Genomic DNA, 20,753 nt, shown 5'->3' with positions numbered 1-20,753 from the left:
ACTCAGCCCCTGGTCCAGGTGGCAGCCAGGAAGTGGTCACCAGGGGAAAATGAGCCACCGGAGAATAGGCGTCCTCAGAGCCAGGAAGGGAGGATGGCGGTCGGACCCATCAGGCAGTGCGATGAGGGGGGCCTGAGGGAAGCCAGTTCACAGAGGGCTGGGCTGTGAGGCTGGATGTGCATGGCCCCAGCTTGTGGCCTCCCACAGCTCCGGAGCCAAGGCCGGGGTGGCCATGCCCACTCTACTCACGCTCCTGTGGCCACAGCTGACAATCCGGAGCAGGGAGGTGCCCAGAGAGGGACAGGGCAACAGGGGCAGCTCACGACAAGCCCGTGGTGAGTGCTGGGGGTGAGCACAGAGGAGCAGAGACCGGGGAGAAGTCTCAGCTGGTGCAAAGGCCCTGGGGCCACAGGGGCCAGTGTGGCTGGGGCTGATGGGGAGTGAAGGCCGTGGGCAGGAGGGCACAGACCCACAGAGAGGTGTGCACCCACTCCTGTCCTCCCTGAGCATGGAGACACCCACATGCAGTTTGCAGCCCTTTTTGCAAACGTGGAATGTTTCCCTGTACTGTCAGCATCAGCGCACTTATGGCTCTGAACCCCTTTTTGATGGCCCCCACCGTGGTTCTGTGTTACAGTAACTCAGGCCTGACAGGTGTGGGTCCTGGAAGGGGCTCCAGCTTCAGGATTGGAGCCACACAGGGAGAGGCTGGAGGCTCCGGCAGCATCCAAGGGAACAGCATCGGGCAAGGGCATGGGGACAGTGTGGGAGAGGAGGGCCTGGCTCTGACCTGCACTGGCCTCCCATGGCTCTTCCTCCTGTCCTCCATCTGCCTGGAGGGTCCCGTCGTCTCCCGTTTTACATGTGGGGAAACTGAGGACACGGACAGGTGTCCAGGTCGGGAGCAGCCCAGTGGGGGCCCTGGACCCGAGGCAGCCTCCCCTGGGTGGGTCAGGGAGCCTGTGCTCAGCGGCAGCCCAGCTCTGTGTCTAGAGCAGGAAGGCCTCTTGGTGGTCAGGCTCCTGTCCAGAGCTGGGAGGCTCGGGGGGCCGTGTGCATGGACGCCCCTGCACTCCTGAGCCCTGGCCAGGAGCCTCAGCGGAAGTCCCAGGAAGAGCACGTGCTTGTGGAGACCCTCCGCCCCTCTCGGCACCTAGCAGGGTCCATTCTCAGAAACTGGGTGATTTTACTAAAATTCACAATTTATTTTTATCTGGTAAAATCTCTCACCTCTGTTAAAATCCAGCCCAGGGTTAGGTTAGCTACTGGACCTCCTCATGCACGCGTCGTGTTGTGTCCTGTGGAGCAGCTTCCAAGGGCAGGGTTTCTCACGCACTTGAGTCAGGAGGGTCTGCTGCCCTTGACGTGGAGCCGGTCTCCTTCCAGATCCTCCCTGGGGTGAAGGTCATCATTGCCCACACCGAGACCAGAGGGCCCCTTGGAGACTCGCACCTGGGAGAGGTGAGCGGGAGCCCCACGCGCCCCAGGAGCCGCTCCTGACCCTGCCCCCTTGCTGCCCCAGGTTCGGGGGTCACACACGCTTTGGGGAACCTATGAGAAGCTGTCTGCTTCCCCCTCAGCGTTTGTGCTCCTGGACCCAGTCCCTGGGCAGGATTTCAGGGTTCTCCCCGCAGATGAGCTCCCGACCCTGTTGCCCAACCTGAGCTGCAGGCACCAGGAGGCCCCAGGAGCTGCACAGGACCCGCAGCAGAGGAGGAAGCAGCCGTCCCTCAAAGGGCAGTTCCGGCCCCGACCCAGGAGCCGCAGCCCGAGGGGGCTGGCCCGGGGCAGACTCGGAGGCTGAGAGGGAGGGAGGGGCCTCTGTCCTGAGGACATGGGGCAGGGGTCCTTGTCCCCCAGGAGACAGGCTGCACTGGAGTCATGGTGCTGACCACCTGCATTTAGCAGGCGCGTCCAGAGTAACTTAGGACGGGGGACCAGGGAGCAGAGCGCAGGCCGTGGCCTCAGCTGTGGGCCCCGGGAACCCGTGCTCTGGCACCAGGTGGGCTCAGGGATCGTGTGGGCTCTGCTGCAGGCGTACTCAGGGTGTCCACACGGACGCTGCCCAGGCTCCGTCTAGCCCGTACAAGGGTGTGGGCAAGCCTGGGGCCTCCCAGGGGTGGTGCAGAGTCCGCTTGGGGGGTGCCCCAGCCCCAGGGCCAGGTGCGGTCGGTGTGGGGCATCTCCTCACCACCCCTTCCCGGCCAGCTGGACCCAGGCCTGTTAGGGCAGCTGTGTGGCCCCAGGATGGTCAGGGTGGGTACACAGGCCGGGGCCTGCTCCTCGTGGTGGAAGGCCATGCTGGCCACCCGTCTCCCCTTCCAACGCTGCTTTTTGGAGCTGTCTTGAGCCCAGCACTCAGCACGGGGAACTGCCTGTGGGTCCCAGATGGGCCCTGAGTTTAGGAGAATGCCCTGGGGGCCCACGACACTCTGGTACCAGGGACACGTGTGTGGGGTCTCACTCTGGCTGGCCCCGTGTGGACATACAGGTCACTCCCAGGTCCTTCCTACTGTCAGTAATCTGATGTGAGCCCATTCACACTGCGGTCCTACAAACGTCTCTCCGGGGTCCAAGGAGAGGAATGCTTTCCTTGAAGGAGAAGTTACTTGTCTGCTTTCCACGCCTGTAAATGTAACTTAGCTCCAGACCCCTCCCCTGCCGTGTCCTGTTGTGTTGCTGCTGGGCCTCAGGACAGAGCCCAGCACTTGCAGTGACCAGCAGTCTTGTCCTCTGGGCCCCAGATCTGGGTGAGCAGCCCCCATAACGCCACCGGGTACTACACGGTCTACGGGGAGGAGGGGCTGCACGCCGACCACTTCAGTGCCCGGCTGAGCTTCGGAGACACCCAGACCGTATGGGCGAGGACTGGCTTCCTGGGCTTCCTTCGAAGGACGGAGCTCACCGATGCCAGCGGAGGTGAGGGCTCCTGGGCACGGTGAGCCTCTCGCTAGAGCTTGCTCTTCAGGTGCTCTGATGTGGTCCTCTCTGAAAATTATTCTTCCTCCCTTAACTGCTCCTGGATCCCAGCCTGCTGAGGATTGGGGTGCTGGCAGAAGGCTGTTGGGTCCTCCCCAGGCGGACCCATGGGCACATCTCACCAGCCATGTGTGGTGCTCTCCCCCCGTGTCCCCCCAAAATCGTGAAGTCACTTGGCCACAGCAGACCAACCAGATCAGGCAGAGTTTTAGGAGCCCCTGCAGATGCTGCTTTGTTTCCAGACGTGGTGAAATACATAATCACGCGTCGGCATAACCTCTGCTTCCGGGGGTGGACAGCTTGGTGGGGCTCAGTGGTCAACGGTGTCTGTGCACCAGCTCCCGGCTCCCACTGTGTGCCATCCACAGAGCGACACGACGCTCTCTATGTGGTCGGGTCTCTGGACGAGACGCTAGAGCTAAGAGGCATGCGCTACCACCCCATCGACATTGAGACCTCGGTGATCCGTGCACACAGGAGCATCGCTGAGTGGTGAGCACCCTCCTGGGGAGCCCTGGGGACCTTGGTCCCCGCAGACCCTCCACTGTGGATGTGTGAGCAGCCCTGCCTCTCCAGGAGCAGACCCCAGACACGCTCTGGGAATCACGTGCCGGAGACACACGGTTTGGATTTCCTTGGCTTTTCCTCTTTTCCTGATCACTTTTAAACCAGGAGTCTGTCCTCAGAAACACAGGCAAAACGTAAGAGCTTCAGTTACCCCGAAGCAATTCTGCTTTTAGCATGAATTTCCTAATTTACCCATGATTTCTCCAGCTTTGTGGGGAGCTTGCATAGGGAAAGGTCCAGCTTTCAAAATCAAATAATATCCTAGATCTTTAGCGAGAACTTACTAGAAGAGATATTCCTGTAAGACACGTGTGAATTGTAAATGATGCTGAACAGGAGGGTGGCATCGGGAGCAGACTCTGGAGTTTTCACTAGTCTCCAGCTGACACCGTTTCCCGCGTGTCCCTGGCCCGGAGCCTGTGTCCAGCCCTGTGGGTGACACCATCCACCTTCTCCCTGCAGTGCTGTGTTCACCTGGACCAACCTGCTGGTGGTGGTGGTGGAGCTGGACGGGCTGGAGCAGGACGCCCTGGACTTGGTGGCCCTGGTGACCAACGTGGTGCTGGAGGAGCACCACCTGGTGGTGGGCGTGGTGGTCATCGTGGACCCAGGCGTCGTCCCCATCAACTCCCGGGGGGAGAAGCAGCGCATGCACCTGCGGGACGGCTTCCTGGCCGACCAGCTGGACCCCATCTATGTGGCCTACAACATGTGACTGCAGCTCCCCTCCTGGCCCTGGGGCAGGGGTTGGGACCAGTCACGGGGCTGGGATGCGTGGAATCGGCAGTGTCTGTGGTCACTGGGAAAGGGACTCCAGGCCCCAGGGAGCCCTGTGCCCCTTCCTCCCTGCTTACAGATCCATCTCATTTTAGAAACCACTTCCTGAATTATTCGAAGAAATAGTTTAATCATCAAGCACGTTTACAGAAATAGCTATCAGTGTTGGAGCAGACGGGGCCAGGGAAGGGGCCTGGCATGGGCGCTGCGGGAGCTGCAGGCGTGGTTCTCTGCTGTATTGCCAGTTTGCACTTTTTTTAGGCTAAAAATATAGTTTTTGATTTTAAAAATTCAATTATTTATTCCCACTTCAAATGACAAGTTCATATATAGCATTTCTGCTAGAAAGAACTTGAGGCCTGCGCTGCTTCAGTTCCATTCCACAGGGGGGCACAGAGCCCAGAAAGGCCGGTGGACGGGGACCAAGTCCTGGCTGCCCTTCTCACTCTTGGGCCCCAGTCCGGACACTGGACACACACACGCTGCCTCCCTTGGAACAGGTGTGCCCGGCCGTCCGCAGGTGTGGCTGTTTATCCTTGACAGTGGCATTTTGGGGCCGTCAGTTTAGCTGCTCTGTTTTGGGAAGATAGGCCACATTCAGGTTCAAACCACCTTCTGAGTTTCCAGCTTCTTGCTGCTCAGTTGAAGTGCTCGTTTCCCCAACCATGGTATGAGCTCCTCTCACTGCACAGAAGTGTGCTGAGTTATTTTTATTCCCAGTCAGCAGATGTGTGGCACCAGTGCAGGGAGATGCCCGTCCTCCATGCCATCTGCCGAGGGCCCCATGGTGTGTCCAAGGGGCCACGGGAGAGCCTTGCCCCCTACCATGCCCACGTGTGGCCAAGCCACATTCAGTTGTTTCATTCAAATTTGACCAGATTGAGTGATCAAATGTTACAGTAAACTCAAATCAAAGAAGAGAGCGTGAAATCCTTTAGGTACTTCCAGAGTGTGAAGTGAAGCTCGAATCTAAGAGTATTTTTATATCGTTGACGGGAAGTGTTGTAGAGTTTTGGGGACTGAGGGCAGGAAAGTCTGAGGATTGTGCACGCTTCCTGGAAGCAACCAGGTCTTTCTGGAATTAGCCTGGGTCAGTGCCTAACGAAGCCGTTGTTCGTTCTCTCCACTTTAAATTCTCCACCAGAAAGGTCTGGCTGCCCGGCCGACTCTCATGTCTGATTCTTACTTGGCTACAAGTGGCTCATGCTCAGTAGCTTTGTTGGCGTGCGGTGTGGGGTGTAACCACATACTGGAATTCAAATGGTCCTTTTGTAATTATGTACAGAATCTGTGTAACTTAGTGTCTGACACACAGAGGTTCTAGCAGTGGACTAATGGACACTCCTTATAACAGAATGGCCGGCAGGGGAGGAACTACCCAACCCTGGTCTTAATGTTGTAGTTTTATAGCCAACAGATATTGTAAAATTTTTGTATTAAAAAGTCCATGGCAGTAAGACAAAGTGTCTTGTAAATTAAGATTTTACGAAGCATTAAAATGTTTTAAAGTTACTCTCTGGGAATTCTGTATATCACACTGAAGTTTTTTATATCATTATGTTAATAAAAGTTATTGACTGTAATTATGAAATATGTGAAAAAAATTTTAATTACCCTAAATAGGATACATTATACATTCATCTTTTCTGAATATTAAAAAAAAAAAAAGCCTATGCTCACAGCATAAAATCTACAAAGCACATGATAGCGTAAAGAAGACAATGAAGTCTCCCGTGACCCTCCCTCTTGGTAAGAACGGCATTGGTATTTGATGTAAATCCTTTTGAGGATTTATTTGTTCCTTAAAGAATTTTTACAGAATTAGAATCATATAGTTTTATAACCAGCTTTTGTACTTAAGAAATTAGACATCTTAATTTATGACACGCATTTTTCCACGTGTTTCAGCAGCTGTCGTGGGGGGACCAGGACCAGAGGCAGCGCCCCCTCACTTGCTGCGTCGGGTCATTTCAGCTGCGCTGCAGGGAGCCTCGTGGGCTTGCGTGCTCGCTGGCAATGCCTGCCCTGCCTGGGCGTGGCACCTGCAGGCTGAGTCGTGCCAGGTGTGGAGCTCTGGGTGCTACTGCGCGGAAGGAAGGGCCTCTTTCTGGCAGCCTGCTGCCCAGGCACTAGAGAAGTAAGTCCTTGCCAACTTGGTAGTCGTGTAAGTGTCTCGTCTGGTGATGCTGAGTGTGTTCTCGGGTGTTTGTGGTCATTTTAGTTTCTCATTTTTTGTTCTGACGGTTCTTACTGTGCTCCAGGGTTTTTTTTAGTGATTTGTAGGAGCCAGTTTATATTAAGAACCATAATTTCCATACTTTTTCTCGGGGCTCATTTGTTTGTTGATTCTATTTAATTCAGGTTGTTTTCAAAATGTTCTAATAATTATATGCAAAGTCTTGTTACTTGTGCTTAATTTCAGATTATGAATATAGCTGACTTGTTTTAAAGTGATTCTGCTGGGATGGTCAGCATAACCCTGTGAGGGAAAGAGCTGCTTCCTGTGTTTGCCCAGTTCCTGCCGGAGTCTGCCTTCAGACCTGCCAGCAAGGGGCTGCTGATGCCTGTGTCTCGCTGGCAGCGTGTACCGTCCCCAACTCGTGTGTGTGCTACTTGCTATGTACAAAAAGGAGAGAGAGCAGCATTCTCTTTCTATCTGAGATCATTCTGCATGAGTTTTGGGTCTTAATGGGTTGAGAAAGAAACACTTCAGTTCTGAACTGGATGCAGTAACAGTGTTGTAACACCCTGTGCAGCATTTATCCTCTTTCGTATGATGTCCATTGTCAGTAATGAAGAATTCTTTTAAGAGGTAACTACGTGCAAAATTTCAAAGCCTCTTGTGCTCAAGAGGAATGGTCTTTAAATTGTCCAAGCAGGTGGCTGGGCCGCCCCCACCCTGCTGTGGGTGGTCTGAGAAAGAGCCTGCAGCCTCGCCCCAGCTGAGCCCACTCCCCTCCTCACCCTGACCCTCCCCCTGGTCTCCTGGAACCTAGCTCTGCCTTTTGACGTTTGGTGAGGCAACGTTTTCCATGAGCCTGTGAGGTGTTGTGAAAGTGAAGTTTGCCAAGGGCAGTGCAAGGTGAGGACTGAGAGGTTATTATTGGTTTTAAGTGCCAACTGAGAATGGGGTACCTTACTCCCCAGACTCTCAAATTGACTGAAGAAGCCAGATATCATGAATGTTCATTACAGATGCCACTTAAAAGCCAAAAGTTGAAAAAGGGCCACAAGGGACTAGATGAAGCTTTGAGGAGTAGAGAGAGCACAGATGCATTGTCACCTGTCGTCACTCCAGGCAGCAGTGAGCCAGCCTCCAGGTGCCCCGATGCTGCGAGAGGCTGCAGACCGAGCCACAGGGGAAGGCCATCTGGAGGGTGCTGGGCCGATGGAGGGGACAGAAGCTCTAGGACAAGCAGTGTTTAGCATTTACACTGAGGGATAAAGAAGATCAACTGCTGGCAAGACGGCCCCAGAAATTCCATGAACATGGTAGCCAGTAAAACTGGTGAAGATTTTTTTTTTTAATTTTAAGATGTTGGAAATGGTCCTAAGAACATACAGTAAGTGAAGAAACTTCTGTGCATGAAAGTTGAGTAAGAAAAGCAAGCGTCTGTTGTTTGAACTGAGACCGCTCCCGCCTGCCCATCTCCCAGCTGAGCCACGCGGAAACTCCACTCCAAACAGGCCCAGCCAAGAACACAGGCTCCTGCCCCCAGTTACCTGTTGATGCTGCAGAGCTGGTGAGTCCTGTGAGAAGTGAGAGATTTCTTGCATCCAGCCTCCACTCATGGAATGGAGCTACCTTTGGTCAAGTGCCGCTGAGAACACAGGGCCTGGTTGCACTTCCCAGCTCAAAGGGTGGTGGCTCCATGCCGGTAGAGGCAAGTGGGGAGGACCTCAGGCTACTGTGTGTTCAGTATCTAAAGCAGGGGTGTCACTCAGAGAGACGTTCACCACTGTTCTCACCCCTGGGCCTGAACCCAGCTCAGAGATGCTGCCTGCTGGTAGAAGCAAGCTATAAAACAGACAGCTCCTCATATGAAAAGATGCTCAATATCACTAATTATCAGAGAAATGCAAATACTACCATGAGGTATCACCTCACATCAGTCAGAATGGCCATCACTAAAAAGTCCACAAATGATAAATGCTGGAGAGGGTATGGAGAAGCGGGAACCTTCCTACACTGCTGGTGGGAGTGTAATTTGGGGCACCTATGGAAAACAGTATGGATATTCCTTAAAAAACTAAAAACAGACTTACTTACCCTATAATCCAGCAATCCCACTCCTGGGCATATATCCATAGGGAACTTTAATTTGAAAAGATACCTGCACCCCAATGTTCATAGAAGCACTATATACAATAGCCAAGACATGAAACAACCTAATTGTCCATCAACAAATGATTGGATAAAGTTGTGATATATTTCCACAATGAAATACTACTCAGCTATAAAAAAGAATAAAATAATGCCATTTGCAGCAACATGGATAGATCTAGAGATTATCATACTAAGTGAAGTAAGAGACAAATATCATATAATGTTAGTTATATGTGGAATCTAAAAGAATGACATATGAACTTATTTGCAAAACAGAAACTGACTTACAGACATAGAAAACAAACATGGTTACGGGGTGGGGAGTAGGAAGGGAATGGAGGGATAAATTGGGAGTTCGTAGTTTGCAGATACTAACTACTATATATAAAACAGATAAACAACAAGGTCTTACTGTACAGCACAGGGAACTATATTCAATAGCTTGTAAGAACCTATAATGAAAAAGAGTATGAAAAGGAATCTATATATAACAGTTACTATGCTGTACACCAGAAACTAACACAGCATTGTAAGTATACTTCAATCAAAACAAACAAACAAACAAAAACAGGAAATTTCTCTGTTCTTCTCAGACTTCATTTGCACCAGAGCATGGAGAAGATTAATCACAAGGACATTCAAAAACAGTAGTGTGGTAAAGGGCAACTGGAGGAGATCCACAGACTCAGTGAAGATACAGGCTAAATTGCAGGCCAGCTAGTTTCAGGAGAACCAGGGAAAGAGACAGCTAGGAAGACCCTTCCTGGGGTTAGAACAAATCTCAAACACCGACCTTGGGACTATTTCTTCAATAAATCCTGGATTGGATCAAATTAAGCTATAGAGCAATTTATGCCCCCAGAGCATTGTTGAAAACAGTAGAGCAAGCAGCTGGCAGTTGGTGGGTGTGGTCAGGAGAAGAGACTAGCGAGCCCTGCCCAAACCAGCCACCCAGGTGACTTTAACCTGAGACTGCCCCTCCCTGGGGAGCAGCACCAGAAGCTCAGCCCTGTGGGGGCGGGGGGGGGGGGGAGAAGGGGAGAAAGAGGGACGCTTTATAATGATAAAAGGACCAATCCATCAGGAAGACCTAGTAATTATAAATATGCAGCTAACAGTAGAGCACTGAAATACACAGAGCAAACCCTGATAGAGAAGAAAGAATGATGGCTGGAGGCCACACACACTTCTGTGATGGATGGAATAAACAGGCGGAGCATCCACAGAGAAGTGGAGAACGAGGACAGGAGTTAGGACTTCAGGCTTCCTCCCAGGAATACCTTGTTCTCTCAGGGTCAGAATTTTGGAAAGATGTTCTATCAGGCCAGCTTTCTGTACAGTTCTAGAGTCTCAGAAGAGCTCCATCCTGGCCTTTTAAGAACTAAGAAAAGTGCTTGCAGGCATGGGCTTTGTTCCAGTTGGACATGAAACCAGAAGGAGTTCCAGTGAGTGTCTGTGCGTCCAGGAGCTGCTCGGCCTTTGAGGCACGGTTTCCTGGTTTCCCGTTATTAACTTGGTATTCTAATTTGGCTATGATCTGAACAACTTCCTGCGGGCAGGGTGATGGATCAGATGTGCGCTGTCTGAGTTGCTGCCCTTGGGTCCGTTCCACTCTCTCATGTGTCTTGGTTTCTCCCTCCGACAGCCTAAAACCACCGTGGATGCTCAGGGCACTAGGTGATCAGCCTAACCCTGCCCCACAGGGAGCATCACTTACCTAATGGTTCTAGTGGGATCCACTGTAGGGCCGCTTCCCTTCTGGAGGACTGATCCTCAGACACTTCTGCTAGGTTCTCAGTCACCTGACAATGCCTTGTGGGCGGAAGGAGATGTTCCTTTTTCTTTGGACCTGACCAGGCTCAGTCTCTCATTTCATGAGCAATTTATTCAGGCCATATGTACGTAATCTTTCCAATTTAATCCAATATTTTAAAAAGACAGCCAACCCAAGTCACTCCAAAGTTGCCCCTAGGTCCCTGCCCAGGAAATGTACCAGTATCCCCTTAGGACTCCAAGTCCCAAGAAATACAGTTCGAGTAAACTTCAGGACGTCAGTTAAAGCAGTGATGTCTGGATATCAGGAGAATGCACCAAAGCACCTGAGGAGTACTGAGAGGTGGGTGGGGCTCATAGAGCCCGTGCTGGTACCAAACACTGGTTTGGGACAGACTCCAGGTGTCCTCTGGTGGGTGTCTCTGATACCCTGCTGACTAAGCCAAGAAAGTGTTGATGAAATTCAACTATCAAGTTAACAAGGAAAAAGGGAATATTATTTGAGCCAGACTGAGGGTTGTAACTCAGGAGACAGATTCTCAGAAAGCTTTCAGAACTCTTCTGCCTGTTAGAAGTCGAAGGCGTAGTCATATTATACAATTTTGACACAAAGGATCATACGTCAAAATGACACACTATTTTATACAAAGTTCACCAGGATACATGGTGCAGGTGAGCATGTGCAAAGCGAGCAGCAGGTCACCACAACCCCCTGCAGAGCAGGGAAAGAGCCCTATTCTTTTAAGAAGTTACAATGCTAGCCTCAGAACAAAGGAAAAAATGATCTTTGTGGTGGAGCAGGGGCCCCCACTGAGGAGCTCTGGCCAACGTGTGACACAGATGCACACGAGAGAGGGAGGGAAGGGCCCAAACAGACACAGAATTTTAAGTTTAACTTTTCTTGTCCTGCCCTAAAATATAAATTTTATTTCATCACCTGTTACTAACCAAACTTGGGTCTGCTCACCTGCTGTGCAGCAAAGTCGATGTACTGACCCCCGGTTGTGGTGAAGGAAAGCACAGCATTTACTTGCAGGCACCCAGCAAGGAGAATGGGCAGCTCGTGCTCAAAAGACCCGAACTCCTTGATAGCTTCCAGGGAGGGATTTTTAAAGGCAAATTTAGGGTGAGAGCTACAGGGTGCATGACTTTCTTCTGATTGGTTGGTGTTGAGGTAACAGGGTGATGTTTCAGGAATCAATCTCAAACTTTCGGTTCTAGTCAGTCTGGGGTCTGCATGCTGGTGTCAGTATGTAGTCACCATCCTTTGCTGGCAGGGGTGGGGGGGTCCTTAGTTTCTGCAGAACAACTGGAAGATACGTGACAGACTGTTATGTGTCTCCCTTGAGAAGGAACTGAGCCCTGTGAGCCTGCTTCATGCCTGCACTATCGTTCTTTGACTGCTTTTCACGTGTGTCTGCGTTCCCTCACTTCTCTAATTAGCAACTGCTCGTGCCTGCCCCGTGCAACTCAGGGAAAGCCTAGGAGACCAAAGTCCTTTCCTTCAAACAAGAAACAGAGGGCACAGAGGGGCTTTTGTACCCACAAGAGCCATGCAGGATTTTTATCTCCACCATTGCCCAGTGCCCAGGACCAGCTCCATAATTTAAATGACCCAGTGCAGGACGAAATGCCATGCTCCTCCCCAAAAAGTTTCCAAGAATTTCAAGACAGCAGCAGCAACAGAGGGCAGCCCCTAGCCTGGTCCACAGACTGGGAGTCCTGTGGGAAGCTGCCTTGAACCCCAGTCCACTTGCTCTAACAACCCCCACTGGGCCCACCTCTCTCTCAACCCCTGCAGCCACAGCTCTCAGGGAACCCAGGCTGCTCCCACCTCTGCTTCCCACCTTGGGCTTTGCACGAGAGGGTCTCTGGAAGCCCTTAGGGTGTGGAGCTCAGGTCTGAGTCTCACCTGTCCAAGCCCACCGCACTCCCTGCTGGCCTCTTCCAGGGCCTGCTCCCCCAGAGACCTGCCCCCTCCATCCTGCCCAGTGTCGGCTCCTCCTTCCCTCTGAGGCTGTTGGGGGGCCTGCAAGCCTTGGGGAGGGGCCAGGGTGGGCCAGCAAGGGTTGTGACAGGGAAACAACCGCTAACCTCCTCTCCCCAAACGTCTGGGTGGTCAGGCCTGTGGGACAACACCCACCAGCGCAGAACTGACCCTCCCAACGCCCACAGCGACTGGCCCAGGCCGGGCCCAGGAGCAACGCCAAGCTGGAATCAAGCCCAGTCAGTCCACGAGCACAGGCTTCCACCACGCCCACCCCCAGCCACTTCCAGTCTCTGACGCAGTCCTGCCTGCGGGCAGGCATGTGACTGTCAGAGCCAATCATAGTTCCCCTCCCTGGCGATTGGTCTAGAAAAGGTCACATGAGGCCCACCAGGCCACAAGTTCCTGGCAGGAGGCGGTGGGCACTAATGACAGATCATTTTTTCCTTTGTTCTGAGGCTAGCATTGTAACTTCTTAAAAGAATAGGGCTCTTTCCCTGCTCTGCAGGGGGTTGTGGTGATCCTGCGGGGCTCCGACCCACCCCAGCAGACCCCCCCCCCCACCGCCACGGTCCCCACCTGAGCCTCCTGCCTCGTGCATCCCTGGCTAGGGGACACAGCATCAGCAACTCCGACAAAGCCAGGCCACGTAAACTTGACTCATTCCCCAGTTTTGCAGGAATTTAGCTTTTATTTCACGGTTAATGACCATGGAGACTTACTAAACTGCTTTTCAGTCAAAGCAAATACAAGCAATCTGTTGGTTTATGAGTTTCCAAGTCTATGTCCTTAAAAAAAAGCAAAACAAAAAGGGTGGATGACAAGATTAATTTGACTTTCCCTGAAAGTGATTTTTTTAGTATTTGTAACTTGACTATTTGAAACAATTTATTTGAATTGGTGGATACGAAAGCGTAACGCTCGTAAAGTTCACCGACTTTACCAACAGTCACAAGCAGACCCTGTCTGCACACAGACAGTTCAGGAATGACCTTCACCAACAGTCCAGCCACTTACATCGTAACCAGTCATTCTGCAGACAGGGCAGAACACTCCTGTCCGCCCAGGCAGAGTCGAGTCCCGCCATGGGCTCCGGCCAAGCTCCCTCTGCCACACGTCCCGCAGAGCCAACAAGTGTGATCCTGTCAGGAGAACCCCACTGAAGTTTGACTCTCAGTTCCGATTACAGCTACAATGCCAGTACTTGCTCCTTTATGGGACATACTTTCCATTAGGACTTAGCATTAACTACAGACTCAGTGATCACAGCTCACTGCAAGAAAGGGGACTGAATGTGACCATGCTCTTTGGGTGGGTGGGACAGACTGTCAGGCCCAATCACATTAGGTTTCATTTGCTCCAATGATGAACAGGCTTAATGAAGGGCAGCCTTTTCAAAGGATGGTAGACCAAGATTTGTATTTTTAAATGTAGTGGAAGCTTAGCCCGTAGTCATTTTTGACAGGTAGTCTGTTTTTTCTGAGTTAGGAGTCTACACAGCCAGGATAGCAGTGCTTTGTGACTGAGAATTGACTTTCCTAAATGTTGATTACCACGAGTCCCTGGGACCAGTCGGCTAACATGTACGCCTAACAGCACAGGACTAATGATGGGGGCCGTTAAAAACAGCCCTCGGAAAGAGGTTTCAATTCTTCATTCACAAAGCAAGTCAAGCTTCCTAATTAGCAACAATGCAGCTGGAAAGCTCAGCTCCTACTGTCCTGCAAGCCCTGCTCTCCGCTTCCTGCGTGGCCTCTGTCTCTGCTACAGGGACAGCCTGTCTGCTTTCTCCCGTTCACTCGTGTTCAAAGAACTCGTGGCAGGCAGTGGTAACCATGGCAACAAAAGCCATAAATTCCTGGAAGTCACATTCTCCATCTCCATCGTTGTCCAGTGTTTCCATGACTTTGTCCACAACCTCCTGCTCTTTGATTTCCTAAGAGAGAGAAGAGAAGTCACCCAGCATGTTTCTAAATGAAGTTTAGGGCCATCGAAGCATGATTAAAATTTGGCCAGCTTTAGTAATTTGTATCAGAAACAACCTAAGACATAAAATGCAAAATGCCAGGTGAGATTTCTCCTGGGATCAGGAGGCTGCTGGCTGGCAGAAGTCTCTGGCAGTCCGAGCCTTCTCTGCCACCTTCTTTATGTCCAGTGGGGCCTGGGCTGCTTAAAAAAGGCTGAATGGAACAGCCAAGATCTGAAAACCTGAGGTTGTTTGTGTTAAAACAGAAACACCCAGAAAAGAAGAACAGGGCCTAAATTGGCCCGAACATATTATACGCAATGTCTTTAAAGCAAGAATGACCTTTGTCCGCACCCCCACCAAGTTTTTCATTGTTTCTGTGTGTGGAAGGCCCTACAGTGAAGGCTTCCAGTGGGTTTTCATGTTTTGAAAATGAGTTTTGGCTGAAATAACTCTTGGGAACAGGCTTTGTCACTTGAGCTGCTTTCCAGGTGTCCTGGGACTTTTCCTGACATTCTGCCCAACTTGGAGCCAGGTGAGTGGTGAGACAGTCTCAGGGGAACAGGCGTGTGGTGGGCAGACGAACGCTGACCGCGAAGAAGGGCATAAAGGCAGACTGCTTGGAACAGTCAGTCCCCAGCGCAGGGGAGCGTGGCTGGAAGGAGTCGCGGGAAGTGCGTCGGCCGCCTTGGATGTAAAATGGGTACAAGACTGAGGTACCCCGGGGCCGGGGTGGGGCCCATAAGCATCTGCTGAAAGATTAATCGCTGTTTCATGATAGACTCACCTCCAAACAGAAACTGCCTCACAAAACCAGGCCAACAATATTCGTGATACCTTGATACACTTACCGTGAATCGCTTATCTTACTATAAACGTGGTTCCCACATGCTAAGCTTTTCCTGTGCTTTAAATCAATAATTAATGACAGCAGCTACATGTGATGAGCAGGGCACTGGCTCATCTCACCCTTACATCAGTCCTTTTTGCAGAAGAATCTGGGACTTCCTGATTGCTAGGTTAGGGGCAGACCTGGTGGGACAAGGTGAGTGAAAGTGAGTGGGGCAGCTGCCACTTTGTGGACCTGGATGCCTGAGAAACAGCTTCAGAATCAGACTAGGGGAACCCCCCCCCCCAAACCTGCAGGCTGCTTCCCCTGCGCTGGTGGCGCCATTCACAGAAATGGAGTGTCGGGGTTGGGTGGGGCCAGCCCTGCAGACAGCGGCTGCTGCCTGGCTGCCAGAATCGGGGGCCTGTCCAACACTGAGACTCAGCCTGCCAGGAGGGCAACTCCCCACCACTGTGCAGTAGGGCCCCAGGGTATTCCCTGGAATTAGCTCTTGGTCAGACACAGTGCACTGGTTCATCTTCTGGCCATTTCCCCTGCGTGTGACTGGTTACTTCAGTGACCTCGGGTCTGGACACCAAGGGAAGTCAGGTACCAGGTGGATTGCAGGAGGACAGTTCATGGCCTCGAGGACAGGAGACTGATTCAGGAGAGGTGACGTGTGGCTTACCCAAGGCCTGGGAAATGGGGGTGAGGCAGGGAGTCCTCGATGAAGAGTCTGGACACACTTCCACCGGGTGGGACCCGTGAGGAAGATGGAGCTCACCAGGAGCCCTCAGGCAGTCTCCTGAGATCCTCTCCAAGGTCCTCACCCCACGGAGCCCCCCCCAACGCAGGCCCCAGGGCCTCAGAGACGCCAGGTTCTCTCTCATGCCCTCAGTCAGTGGCTTGTGGCCATGCACTGACGAGCCGGGCGGGTGCCCCAGAAGCAGAGGCTGAGTCGGGGCTGTGTCTCTCGCGACACTGACCGTGGTGAGAGCTCAGTGGTGTCTGCTGAGTGAACGGCATCTTTATCACCACCATGGTGGATGCAGACCACGGAGCTAAAGCTTAGAGTCCTTTTCCTAAGAACAAAAGCTTATTTTTAACAGTCTGCTTAGATGTTCACTATGGCCCATGATAAGTCATGAGTATATTTTACATCCCATTCTGTCATCAATATTGCTGCAAATCCTTAGGTTTTTCAGAGAAAAGTCAGTTTTATTTGAAGCCTGTACTTCTGTGTTTGAGATAGCAGTTCCTCCTTCATGCTCCTACTGGACACAAAACAGATGAAAATGAAAGTGTGAGGTCTACCTAAGCCAGCCTCCACACTGAAGGTTCAACTGTGCAAACACATTTTTGGAAGCAACTCGGAGGACAAAGAGCATAGGGGAGTTTTAAAAAGCAAGACTCACCTCTAAAAAATGAGAGAGTTCATTGTTGATGAGCTCCTTGAGCTCAGATTTCTTCAGCTTGTGCTTGTCACCCTCCCTTCCGGAATATTGATGGAAGACGTCAATGAGGGCCACCATGGCCTTCTCCAGCTCAGACATCCTGGAGCCCAAAAAGAAAGACGGTTCTCAAGCCTTTGCCCGTCTAGTGCGGGCAGTGGAGGTATGACCAGTGCAGCCCTCAGCCCAGGACAGGTGTATGGCCGTGGCTCATCTCCCTTCTCAGGAGTTACGCAGCTCTCCCATCTCCTAGAGCCACTCTCCCACCCTCCTCTCCCTTCTCCGTCTCTGAGGGCCACATCCAGTTCCCAAGCCCTCTGGCTTCTGGTTGGGTCCAGCCACTGGGCAACTTCAGCCAAAACAGAGATGCAGAGTAGTGAGGGGGCTTGGGAACTGACTCCTGCCTCCTCCCTGGGAGGCCCTCTGCCCTGGCAGGGCTCCAAGATGAGGTGACAGTGCAGGGAGCAACCAGAATTAACCAGAAAGAAGTAAGGTGACTAGAGCCAAATGAGGACACAAAAGTCAATGGCATGCCTACATTCTGTCAATAAACACTTAGGAAACATAGTGGGAAAGTCCTGTTTATACAGCAGCACACACATATGACCAAGAGTAAGTTTAGCCAGAAAAGTGCAGGTCCTTCCAAAAGATACTAAGGTCAAAAAATGTTGCTTTCCTTTGAATGAATACAGAAACTTAACTCATTTTTAATAAAAATATTTATGAGACTTTTTTGATTGATGAGGATCATGACCCATCAGCTGTAAAATTTAACTGGAAAAATAAATATGGTAGAAATGAGGCAAATATTTTTTGAAAAAGAAGATCAAGGAACAAACATGTATTATACGGTTATCTGATGAAGCCAGTGCAGATGAGCAAAATTTGCCACCATAAATGTCTCATTAGCATGCTGATTATTTTGAGCTAAAAATAACCAAGGCTCAAAAGATTCAGGAGGAAACTTTGACCTCGCCCTTAGCTGCCTGAATCAGATTTTGATGGAGGGCCTGTTACAGGAGTAGAATGAGCACCAGAGATGTCAACAGGGGCTGTGGGCCAGGTGTGGCGCTGGAGCTCTTAGGGGTCTGAGCATACTTTGCTTTACCAAACATTTGCTTTTCCGTCTCCATGTGAATTGCTTTTCTCCTCTTTGAAGTCCCAAATCACTAACCCCAATCCTCTCCTCTTTAGTCTAGCTCAGGATGCTATTCAAGGTGAGGATTTCAGCCAGTTTGGTGAGTTACTCAGTTCTCCTGGGTCTCCCATGTTTACATGTTATTAAACTTTGAGTTTTTCCTGTTAACCCGAATCATGTCTGTTTAATTCTCAGACCAGCCAGAAGAACCCAGAAGGGTAGAGGAAAATGTCTTCCGCCCCCAACCTGGCCCTGAGGCCAGAACAGAAGTGGGGCGGAGGCTGGGCCAGAGCCAGGTACTTTGCATTCACGGAGGCGCTGCCTCAAGTGACCAGGATTGTCGTCTTTTCTCTGCACTTATCAGAGGAGGAGGCTTCATCTTTCCTCATGACTTGTACCTTATTCCATGGCCTGCAACCTAAGAAACAGCTGTTCTACCCTGAGAACTAGGCAGTTTACAAAGGACGGCTTGTAAATTGTTTCACAAGACTGAGACACTCAGCCAGAGAAATTTACCAACTTCTGGCCTTGAGTTCTAACCATTAAAGAATCTTGGCACTGTCATAGTTAAAAATAAATAAAAGAATTACATCTCATGTTGAAAAACCATTCCCATATTGAATATATTTACACCTTAAAAATACATTGGAATATAATATTTAAATTTTTATTTATTTCTGATTTCCCAAAGGAAAAAAAGATTGAGGATTTTTGCCTTGGTCTGATCTTTGCTAAATTCACCCTATTAATAATCAATATTATTTTGCTCTGAAGTCCCTAAAAATCAGATATGTCACATGTAGAGAGAACAACTCTGATGGATTAAAATTTTTAACATTTTGTACTTTATCCTTTTAACTCAAGTTTTCAATTATTAATTTTTTTAAAGAGACCAAAAACCAAAAACAAACCCCAAGAACCTTTTGCATCATCCTTATGTTTCTCAAACTCCGTGACAATTTGTGAAAGGAAACGCTACATTATTTCTTGTGATGTGTGACTAGCGGGATTTTTTAAAAGGAAAGGCATAAAATTTATATTCCATTATGTGTGAAAAGTCCACAAAATGTGATTTTCTTCATAGCCACACTACAAATTAATTTTTAAAAATGTTCCCAGTTAAATTCTTCCCAATTGACGGTTGGTGTAAAGCTTGTCTCTTAAGAGAAAAGGAAACAATACATCCATGTTACCCTTTCACTTGAAAACAAGAGGACTTTGGGCGTTAACTCCTTAGCAGGGACACCACGCACGACGACGGGACGGTCCCCGAGGAGCGGTAAGACGGGGAAGGAAACCCACCTAAGCCCCAGCTCCTTGGCTCGGCCTGGAACTTCCTTGCCCTGTAATTGCCTTAAACGGGGGCGGGTGCCTCCTGGGCCCGGGAGAGCGTCCTCCCGAGCCGGGACCGAGCCGGCCCGGGCGTCAGCCTTAACGAAGGGGCGGACTGCGGCGCCTCCGGGGAAACCCGGACTCCCGGCCCGAGGCTGCCCGGCTCCGGCGCTGCGAGCAGGCGCGCTCCAGGCAGCCGGGTCCAGAGCAGTAACAAGAGGCATGCTTTCCAAACGCAGCCAGTTAGCCTCAGGGGGTTTAAGACGACCACCCGGTTCCCGCCCCCGCCCCCTCGGCCCCCTGCCCCAAGAGGTGGGAGTGTGTCCCCGGAGTGTCCTCACGTCTGCAGTCGGGCTGATGCTCCTCTCTCCTCGAGGCTACGGCGTCTGCTCCTGCGGGGCCGGGGGCGGGGCAGCCTCTTATCCTCCGGCGGGGGCGGAGCCGCGCGCCCTCTGCAGCCCCGCCGGCCAATGGGGTCCGGGGGCGGGTCCGGGGGCGGGTCCAGGGAGCGGGTCCAGGGAGCGGGTCCGGGGCGCGGGGCAGACCCTTATCCTCCGGCGGGGGCGGAGCCGCACGTTCCTCTGCAGCCCCGCCGGCCAACGGGGCGGGAGTGGGGCCAGGGGCGGGAGCCGCACACTGGGCAGCATTGACCGCGCCACCCGGGGGCTCGCGGGGAGCCAGGCCTGCACTTGGGCCAAGGAAGAAAAGGCTTGTGGGGCAGGAAGCGGGGAGTCAGCTTTTTGTGCTGTTTTTAAGTGTGTACGTGAATACTGATGTTCCTCTAAAGGCGAGGATGGGGGTGGGGAGAGGGGAGAAATGATTGATCGATTCCCACAAAGCAAATGTGCAGCGAGAGCAGACTGAATGCGGGGGATTTAGGGCCCGCTGTGGGGAGGCCCTGAGCTTCTCCCCGATCTGGTCCCACTCACAGGCAGGACACCCGTGGACACCCGTGGACACCAGTACTCTGAGGTAGGCCACTGAGCCCAGCGTCTGCAGGGACGGAAATGTGGGGCAAAATATACACTTATTGCTTTTAGGGGGGAAATCTGTGTTTAATATGATCGAGGACACATGCCAGACGCACTCCAAGGCCTCCCGCTCCCCTGGGGTGACTGGCGGCAGGCTGTCAGGGTTGGACAGTGCCCCAGTCACATTCCGTCCAAATGCCCTGTTTTACGAGAGGCGCAGGTGGGAGGGGGGGCTCACTGAGGCCCCACAACCAGCCAAGAAAAACCACATTTCTGGAGCCGTCTTCAGTGGCACCCTTCAGGCCTTCTTTAGAGAAACTGTGCAAAGCACATTGGCCCCAGACTCATCCAAGGCCGTCTGAGCCAGAACCAGTCCCTTCTGCTGACTCGGTTCGCCACGGCTGCAGAGGAATCAGCACACAATGAAGTCTGTGCTCACAGTTGTCTTGTAGAGACTGGCACCAGCTTTCCCTACATAATGGTCCTCCCCCCAAACAGAGGGAGACGGTGAGGGGTGCAGCAGTGGGCACGTTTGTCTGGAGCTGAGAAAACAGCTCCGGGGAGAATCTGTACACCCCGGAGCCCTGTGAGTTGGCTGAGACTGTCACCTGACCACCACAAATTCCTGCTTTGACTAGTGTGTGGCCCCAGGAATT

General features: G+C 51.7%; 2 protein-coding genes across 16 annotated transcripts in view; one reads left to right on the top strand and one right to left on the bottom strand.

The window, feature by feature from the left end:
- The window catches only part of DIP2A (disco interacting protein 2 homolog A), an 84,941-nt gene extending 76,127 nt beyond the window's left edge, over positions 1 to 8,814 (top strand). For 7 of the 15 annotated variants that reach the window (XM_074373704.1, XM_074373554.1, XM_074373784.1 and 4 more), the window contains 5 exons: positions 1,387 to 1,461; positions 2,745 to 2,919; positions 3,318 to 3,471; positions 4,009 to 6,460; positions 6,746 to 8,814. In XM_074373704.1, the coding sequence (XP_074229805.1) occupies positions 1,387 to 1,461; positions 2,745 to 2,919; positions 3,318 to 3,471; positions 4,009 to 4,261 (657 nt within the window). In that variant the 3' untranslated portion in view covers positions 4,262 to 6,460; positions 6,746 to 8,814. Of the gene's footprint in view, positions 1 to 207; positions 336 to 1,386; positions 2,920 to 3,030; positions 3,154 to 3,317; positions 3,472 to 4,008; positions 6,461 to 6,745 lie in introns of those variants that run through there. The other 8 variants (XM_074373823.1, XM_074373960.1, XM_074373900.1 and 5 more) reach the window with 6 other exon arrangements.
- Positions 8,815 to 13,065: 4,251 nt separating this feature from the next.
- S100B (S100 calcium binding protein B) lies at positions 13,066 to 19,622 on the bottom strand. Its single transcript, XM_074374824.1, has 3 exons — positions 19,468 to 19,622; positions 16,621 to 16,759; positions 13,066 to 14,346 (listed from the first exon to the last, which is right to left on the bottom strand). The coding sequence occupies exons 2-3, from the start codon at positions 16,756 to 16,758 to the stop codon at positions 14,206 to 14,208; spliced, it is 279 nt and encodes a 92-aa protein (XP_074230925.1). The 5' UTR covers position 16,759; positions 19,468 to 19,622; the 3' UTR covers positions 13,066 to 14,205.
- Between the last annotated feature and the right edge of the window lie 1,131 nt (positions 19,623 to 20,753).

Source organism: Camelus bactrianus, chromosome 1 (assembly GCF_048773025.1).
Source record: "Camelus bactrianus isolate YW-2024 breed Bactrian camel chromosome 1, ASM4877302v1, whole genome shotgun sequence".
NCBI classification, from domain to species: Eukaryota; Metazoa; Chordata; class Mammalia; order Artiodactyla; family Camelidae; genus Camelus; species Camelus bactrianus.
Note: the sequence above shows the minus strand (reverse complement) of the source record. Positions and strands in the feature narration are given on the sequence as shown.

What these genes read in the sequence shown, in the direction of transcription:
- S100B (XM_074374824.1), bottom strand. Translation starts at nt 16,758, where the DNA reads ATGTCTGAGCTGGAGAAGGCCATGGTGGCCCTCATTGACGTCTTCCAT. An exon ending in AACTCTCTCATTTTTTAGAG is followed by an intron (nt 14,347 to 16,620) that starts GTGAGTCTTGCT and finishes TCTCTCTCTTAG; the next exon opens with GAAATCAAAGAGCAGGAGGT.